Source organism: Trachymyrmex cornetzi, unplaced genomic scaffold (assembly GCF_001594075.2).
Source record: "Trachymyrmex cornetzi isolate Tcor2-1 unplaced genomic scaffold, Tcor1.1 scaffold169, whole genome shotgun sequence".
Taxonomy (NCBI): Eukaryota; Metazoa; Arthropoda; class Insecta; order Hymenoptera; family Formicidae; genus Trachymyrmex; species Trachymyrmex cornetzi.
In genome coordinates this window covers 234,271-242,828 of record NW_017296298.1, presented here as the reverse complement: position 1 = coordinate 242,828, position 8,558 = coordinate 234,271, and the positions used below count along the sequence as shown (strand labels likewise).

At 32.8% G+C, this 8,558-nt stretch overlaps 2 protein-coding genes across 2 annotated transcripts in view; both read left to right on the top strand.

Annotated features, from left to right (window-relative positions):
• Window positions 1–1,821: 1,821 nt before the first annotated feature.
• CytC (mitochondrial cytochrome C) lies at window positions 1,822–6,132 on the top strand. The gene is made up of 4 exons (XM_018504441.1): window positions 1,822–1,923; window positions 4,985–5,042; window positions 5,223–5,364; window positions 5,539–6,132. The coding sequence occupies exons 2-4, from the start codon at window positions 5,004–5,006 to the stop codon at window positions 5,682–5,684; spliced, it is 327 nt and encodes a 108-aa protein (XP_018359943.1). The 5' UTR covers window positions 1,822–1,923; window positions 4,985–5,003; the 3' UTR covers window positions 5,685–6,132.
• A 1,331-nt stretch (window positions 6,133–7,463) lies between these two features.
• Window positions 7,464–8,558, top strand: part of LOC108759134 (rap1 GTPase-activating protein 1) — a 137,270-nt gene continuing 136,175 nt past the window's right edge. Inside the window, exon 1 of the mRNA XM_018504433.1 lies at window positions 7,464–7,846. Within this exon, the coding sequence (XP_018359935.1) occupies window positions 7,464–7,846 (383 nt within the window). The remainder of the gene's footprint in view (window positions 7,847–8,558) is intronic.

Genomic DNA, 8,558 nt, shown 5'->3' with positions numbered 1-8,558 from the left:
ACAATATTTATAAATACCTGTAAAGTTTAAAAATAATTTTGAAAAGTTTGTAACTTGTAAGATGTTAAATCTTTTTTTGGAATACCTCCACCAATTGATGCAAAGTATGTACCTTTATTCGAAAATATACACATCACTCCTTGCAATAATCTGATCTCGTATGTTCGTTAAGGTCAAAATTCAAATCTTTTAAGGTTAGGTATTAAAAGTTCGTACACACGATACACACACACTGCACATATCGCGTTCCATTTAAGCGTGGCAAACTGTGTTTGAGTGTGTTATACTGGGTCGGTTTGTGTCTCCTAAAAGGAAAGCAGCCTACATCGATCGCAACGCGTGCGCGAACGCTTCTGATTCGCTCAAATACCACATTAAATCAAAATGGCGGCTGATCAATTGCGGCCACGAATTTTCCTCGATGCCCATTCCAGTGTTATACAGTTCAGTGACAACCGCACACTGAGCGCTCAGTGAGCTTTTATATCTGATTGGTGTATATTTTTAGATCTAATGGAATATGCCAATCAGATGCAAGAGCTCACTGAGCGCTCAGTGAGCACCTAATAGGTGCATCCAGAAGCACGACCGCTCATTGAACTCTTGTATCTGTTTGGTCTATATTTTTCGATCTAATGGAATATGCCAATCAGATGCAAGAGCTCACCGAGCGCTCAGTGAGCGGTCGTGCTTCTGGATGCACCCATTAGGTGCATTCAGTACTACTACCGCTCACTGAGTTCTTGCATCTGATTGGCATATTCCGTTAGAACTAAAAATATAGACCAAACAGATACAAGAGCTCACTGAGCGCTCAGTGAGAGGTTGTGGTACTGAATGCACCCATGATGTCTTATTACATCATGAATGCACCCATTGGCTACGTTCAGCCATTGTTATGAGCTAATTTAAAATAAAATATTCTTATTGATAAAGTGAAAAGTTACTAGGTACCAGCCGATGTGAGTGGAATGTGTGCCATCACATTATGCACTAACGGTGCATAATGTGATGGCACATTCCCTCTCTTTCTCTCGCAGAAATGGCTTTAGAGGGTCGAATGTGTGTCTTAAAATGATATAAAAATTACAAAAGTTAGCAAATTTACCAGAGACCAATCAAATTCATAATTTAACTGGACAATACCTAGTAATCTTTGTTTTGTAATTTTCACCTCATTTCAAAATCCACAATCTATCCCCAGGCACAATATAAAGGTGGCATAAGCAAGTCTCTTTCCATTTATACATATTCTAAGCAATTTCCCTATAAAATTGGAAAACTGAAAATTTTTAAATTTTCTGATAAATAACTGGAGAGTTTTAGAGGTTTCTAAAATAAAAAAAACTGGAAGTTTTTGAGCTTTTTTGGTTAAAAAAACTGGAGATTTTTAAAGATTTCTGAAATTTTTTAATTTTTTTAAATAGTGGAAATTTTTGAACACTGGTGGAAAATTAGAGATTTTGTGAGATTTTTTAATTCTAATTTAGAGATTTATTGTGTCAACAGGTTGGCAACACTGGCCCGAGGTCACCCGCCAACCAGTGATCCCTTTACACTGAGCTACACCGAGCACTTGATACGTGTATTAACTAGTAACTTTCTATTAAATTATCTTAATTTCATCAATGTATTTAAAGAATAATGTATTAAACCGATACAATATATATCAAAATGATTAATTAAATACACATATCATGTATACGTTTCCACGTATCGCTGAAATTTAAGATAATTTAATAGAAAATTACTAGTTAGTACCCGTATCAAGTGCGCGATGTGAACTTAGAGTACAGTAATTCTACTCTACATCGATCGCGGGCTATCGCATTCGCGGTTATTAGTATTCACGCCATTCACGGTCAGATTGGGTCGGTTATCGGAAGTCAATTACCAACTACTTTGTTATAAAAAAAACGCACGGTGAGTACAAACGAATGAATGTGCATGCGTACGGGAGTGTGCGTGTATTGTAGATATCGTCTTTTTCTTTTTCGAATTTAGATCTCTGCCGATTTCATTGGTACCACGTGCTCGCGTCTCGGTAAATCCGGTTTGCAAGACCAGAAATAGTATTAAATCACGATGGAATTCATTCATGTATTTATGAAAAAGGAAAATCGATAAACTCGTGGTGCTTTGTTCTCTTTGGCCTGTCGTTGAATACCCTTCAGTCAGATGACCGCGTGACTTACGTCAGATAGTAGCGGCTTACGTAATGCATTTAACCCTGGCTCTTAGCCATTGTTCGACCATTCCGAATACATTTTTGGGATCGTGCGAAATACTAGTCCCACATCCGGAGGGAAATTGTTACAACGAAGGACTGCTAGAAACGTGGCCGCGATCAATTGATCGAAAAATAAAATGCTCTGATTTTCAGAAGAGCCTTTCCTGAATAATGCCAATTGGTGATGCAATGGCTTAATCGCTTCTTTCAATAATAGTAACCGCGATTATCGCAGCTGTCTATAGTGTCTATTTGTGTTATAGATAATTAGAAGAAAAAATGCATCCATTTGACGTGAATTGATGGCATCTATAGAATTGGCTCAAAGGTTATTTTTAGAGTTACACGTGTCTCATTCCGAACGTCTTCTTTGGGTGCTTTCCAGGAAAAGATACAAATGATACAGTGTAATACAGTATGAGTCATTACATCCTTGTCGTTTGTCACTGTTAAATAAAGATGAAATGTTCACTGCGTCTTGCTGGAAAGCACCATTTGTCTCTACATCCTTTTCGATTTTCTAAGAATCTTGATGCATGATGACACTTTGTAACTTATAGGCCTTTTACAATAAGCTATTAGTCATAAATTAGAAGTCGGAAGGTAATAATTAATCAATCACAGTCAATTTTTAGCTTCTGACTTCTGATTTATAATTAATGGCTTATTGTAGGAGGCCATTACAATTAGTATAATATGCTCTATTATACTAATTGTAAGTTATACAGTCACAAAATTATTGGTTTTTTTTCCGGAATAGTTCGTTAAATGTTAATTAATTCAAAAATTGATAATTGTATATTTTAATTGTTCCACGAGCACGAATATTTTTTATACACTTCCGTTTTTTTGGTACATGTATTACAAAATAGATTAAAATCACAACGTTGCAATGCTTGTAATATCGTGAGTGATTATTAAGCTGAAGGTGGAAGTAATATTTGGTAGAAAAATTATAATATATAAATTAATTAGTGTTTCATTTTTTTAATTCAGAGATGTAATAGTGTTTTAATACTAAAATTATGCGATATTACAATTGTAACAATTACAAACTGTCAAAAGTATCTATATGGTTTTATTACACCATTGATTAATTTCACGTTTCCAAAAGCATCCGTGTGTTTCTTTTTACATCACAATTAATTCATCTCATTATTTTGTGCATAAAAATATTAAGATACAATTATCAAAAAATTAATAGTTTACGAGATATTTTATTTCATGTCAGATATGCTAGAATAAAATATCGTAAAATTAATTTTTGTCGCTCTAATATTTTATTACTTTTATATATAGTAGAAGAATAATTAAAAGAATATTATATTTTTAAAAAAAATCATAAATTTTATCTAAAAAATGGCAATGACCTTTATGTGACCTTGAAAAATTAATTTTTAAAAAAATTGATTTTATTATTTTTTTTGTCTTTTCTTGTGCCATATAACTATTAGTTGAAACAGTTTTGCTTGCCAAGTTCAGTTTTCGAGATGGCTGAATGATTCAAAATACTTAATACATTCTGTATAAAAGTTCATCATTATATAATTACATAGACATCTTTTTGAAACTGTTATGGCAAAGATACTTAAAATTATTATAAGTATTTTAGGGCATCATAAAACCGCATGCGATCGTACCGAAAAATTTTAGAAGCATTCCACTTAATGTTCGCAACGCTGGCGTGCATTATCTCGTTCTTGTTTAATATATTTGATTACAAGAAGGAAGAAATGATACTCACGAGCGTTGCAGAACGTTAAATGAGAAATGCACTCTTAATATTTAATGATGATCGTGAGAGAATATTATATTGATATTAGTGGATTATTAACGTTAATTATTTGAAAGCTTAACGCGCATCAATTTTACAAGACTTGGCAAAGCGCCGGAATGAATTTTTCGTTATACGATGCATATTACTGTAAAATATTATCTATAATAGATAAGTTAAACTATTATCATATTTTTTATACATTTATTTTACTAGAGATCACCGATGACTGTAATGTGACGCTGTAATGTCTTCTTTCGCGCTATATTTTGCTTATTTTTTATGACAGTCAAGCTATCTCGATTTCTTATTTTGCTCATTCTGGTTGTGTCTGTCCAACCATCAGCTAATCCAACTAATGCTATCCATTATTCTTCTACACGTTACATTAATTTTTGCATTTCATTTCCTATATTTAATTTTTTAAATAGCTCATCAAACAGAAATTGTGTCTATGAAAAAAATGCAAAGTAATAGATAGAACAAATGCGAAAAAGGCACACAAAAAATTATCACAAACTATGCAGATTTTCTACTGGTTTATCTTTTCCTCTGTTTGTCGTGTTTTAATACAATACATCGCAACATGCGCATATAATAACATGCAACGATTATAAATAAAACTATTTTTATGTGTTTTATTATATATTAGTTTCTTTATATGATTGTAATAGTGATGGTAATATTGACTATTTCTGAAGTATTGTCATTTGTTTGAACTATATATTTTTATTAATCTCAACATCGCCGGTCACCGATAACCCCTATGACATTCAACTTTCTGTTTTAGAATTCTTTCTTCGAAACAATTATTTTTTGCGCTCGCGCGTTATCGATATTATTTTTAATAATATTTAATAATTATAACATTAATTCTTGCTGAGCATCGAATAACGATACAATGCATAATAAAGTAACAAATAGTAAAAACTCTTATATTTTTTTACTATTTTTGTATAATTGAACGTTTTTTTTTCCAGAATACATAATTAAATAAATATGGGTGTTCCGGCGGGTGATCCAGAAAAAGGAAAGAAGGTAATAAATAATGGCTGATCAGTTTTGACGCTTATGCGCTTCATTCTGTCTTTATATGTTGAAGAAAAATAGAATAAAACTTAATGCGTGAGCGTCAAACCGAATTCAGCCATAAAGACAATTTGATAACTTTATAAACAACAATTTATTATAACATAATTGTGCATTTTTTTCTTCTAGATTTTTGTTCAAAGATGTGCACAATGTCATACTGTCGAAGCAGGTGGCAAACACAAAGTAGGTCCCAATTTACATGGACTAATAGGTAGAAAAACTGGCCAAGCGCCTGGTTTCCTATATACCGATGCCAACAAAGCGAAAGGTATGTGTTTAGTTATTGACATATAGTTAAAAATAATAAATTTATAAATAACGTTAAACTCCTTTATTCTGTATTATCTATAACATCAATCATTACTTATTGTTAGAATAAATACGTATATGTATACTTATATAATACACATCTAATTATAATTTGTGTATTGCTATATTCTAGGCATCACTTGGAATAAGGATACCCTTTTCGAGTATCTAGAAAATCCAAAGAAATACATTCCCGGTACGAAGATGGTATTCGCCGGATTAAAGAAACCCCAAGAACGGGGTGATCTTATAGCTTATCTAGAACAATCGACGAAATAAGCGCTTCCCTGCTACCGATCGCAGAAATTGTGAAGAACGCGAGTGAGCACGCGAGATGCCTGGCATGAGTCGCGATATTAGTACTATTATCATCTCATCATGTTTTATCATCTCACTCGTGTTCATCCCATGGACTCTCCTCTCGATGGTATTCAAAAGCGTTCACAATACATGTTTAAATAGTAATAAATTGTTATTGTATTGTTGATAAGTAGATAATTGAAAATATGTGACATGACGTGACAGAAGGATCGAGCTAGCTCAATCCTATCTTTTCCTTTTTCATCGCACCAAAGCGTTATTCTCAGGAGCGCTAACGCCCGCCATACGAGTGGTTGACCCACTTTTCTGCGGATCCCGCGTCCTTGATTATTTATTATCATTGTACCATGCAGTAAGTGTTGATCTGTAAATCAAAAACGAAATACAGACTAGGCAATTAAAAATTTGTAATTCTATTTCTTTTCATTTAGTTACGTGTAAGATCGCTCGCAACAAATTAAAGTGAGCTCGATAATCGAATATTTACAAAGCGATTAAATGTCGTTGATAGATTAAGATTTTTGAGCTTTGATTGGATTAAACAAGTACTGTTGCCCGTAGAATATCATTTGAGCAGCTTATCGCTTTCGCGAATTGCACTTTTCCCATTCTATTATTAGACTTTCCTGCTTTACATTTACATTTAAGGATTTTGATCCAAATTGATAAAAGCGAAGAAGGAAGGAGATGTGGTTAGCGACAGGAAGTCTGACTCGATTGGGGTTTTACTCAATTCCTGAACGAAATCGCATCCAGTCGTTTTTAGTGTACCGTTTTGATACAACACGTACGTGCGATTTACATACTTGAATAACGTATAATTTATTATAATTTAGTGCATAAGTGAATCAAAATACACGAGACAGTTTTGATCGTCAACGATATTCGTGAAAAAGATTATAAATTTGAAACAAATTATTTTAATTTTAAATATAAATTATGATTTCTTTATTTTTTTTTTAAATTAAATAGATCTTTTATATTTAGTCAAAGCGGATTTTAGTGCTTAAATATTTGTGCGAATTTATATATATTTACAAAAAAAAAGGAGTAAATAGCTACACACAGGATCTGGAAAAGATATTTTCATTTTGTTAACGAAATAATTTTGAATAAAAAAAAAATTTCGCTACGTAGATCCTACTTGTCGCTATTTATTCCTTTTTTTCCTCTATATTTATAAAGCCACATTCAAATTACAAAAAAGAATTTATATATATTTCACAATCAGTATTAACTCAGTAAATGTACACACTTACTGTAGTCTACTGTAGTCTGTTTATTAGAGTTAATACTTTTATTGTGACATACATATTGAAAGTAGAGTATTCCAGGTTGAAACTCTAACCGAGGCAATATTTTTCGTAATAAAGTTACTTGCAGATGCTTATTTTCAACAAAAAATTATTAAATTGCTTGTGAATTTAATAAGTGATATTACTCTGATAAATTTACAGGGAAATATTTAAACACATAAGATCCGCATTGACAATAGGAACTCTTATTTAATTAGATTCATTTTCGTCGGTCTAAATTCGTATCACATTTTTTTTTTATTTTTCGCGTGCGACACATTCGATCGTATTGAGTTTTTAAATCATGCATTAAAATTTTTTATTTTAAGTATTTTAACTTCTTATAAGTTTATAATTTAATAATTTTTCATTTCTTTACAATTTAATTATAATATTTCTATAAAGTATAAAGTATATTTCAAGGAATCATAATTCGAGAATTATGACGAGTAATGAGTTGCCCGATGGGGCTGTTTCGAGTGTTAGTGACAATTATGTTGCAAGACTCAAAGATAAGACATCCTTGAGACTACGTTTGGGTCGCGTCTTCAGCTCTGGTGGGCTGAAAAGTCCCAAGAGTTCGAAAAGCGTATCAAGTTCAGGCGGCTCAAGCCCTAGTCAAGGCAGTCCTAACACCAGGACGAGATATTCCTGGCAGCCAGGGACCTACGCTGATGAAGAGAATCGATCGCCCTGTACGCCGGAGAGTGGAATCTCGCTCTTGTCATCTTCAACGAAGTCGTCACCGATCACGAACACGGCGAGCTCGCCCAAAAGTCCATTCACGCCGAAAAAACTGTGCTTTTCGACGTGGTATACCGATAGGTAAGTTTGCGACTCCATTCATATATTCGTGAAATTGACGTATTACGTTAATATTAATATATTTTAAGAATTTTAAGCAAATATTAATATATTTATATAAATATGTTAATATTATACATATAGAGTGTTCGGTAAAGACCGTAACAACTCGCTCAGAATTTTTTAATCGATTTTTTTTTAAATACTAGCGCATCATTTCCCTTTTTCTGGTAACACTTGAGAGACCGACCTATCGCTACAATGAGTTTCATTGAAATCAATTATTATCACGTAGAATCCTCTTTTTGTAAGTTCAATTCTAAGAACTCCCCCATACAACACAAAAGCTGGCAGCAATATTGTTGTAACGTGTTTGCTGGCTGCAATGTTACTGCAATACTGCTGGAACGTTGCTAGAATGATCTGTGGTACGGGCTACGTTGCAAACTACTAATCTGTGGATTACTATTTTGTAAGTATAGATTGCACAGCTTTTATATATGAAGTAAATTGTCACACAACATATCGACAGCTCTAGAGCGCCATATTGGACTAAGAAATGGTAAAGAAGAACTAAATTTCGAAATTTTTTAGGATCTCTTAATGTAACTGTGAAGTTTAATAATATAACGACGCAATCATTTATGGCCAGGGTTGGGTAAGTTACTTTTTTTTTAACTAAGTTAAGTTAAAGTTAATAACTTTAAAAATTTAACTTAGTTAAGATACAAGT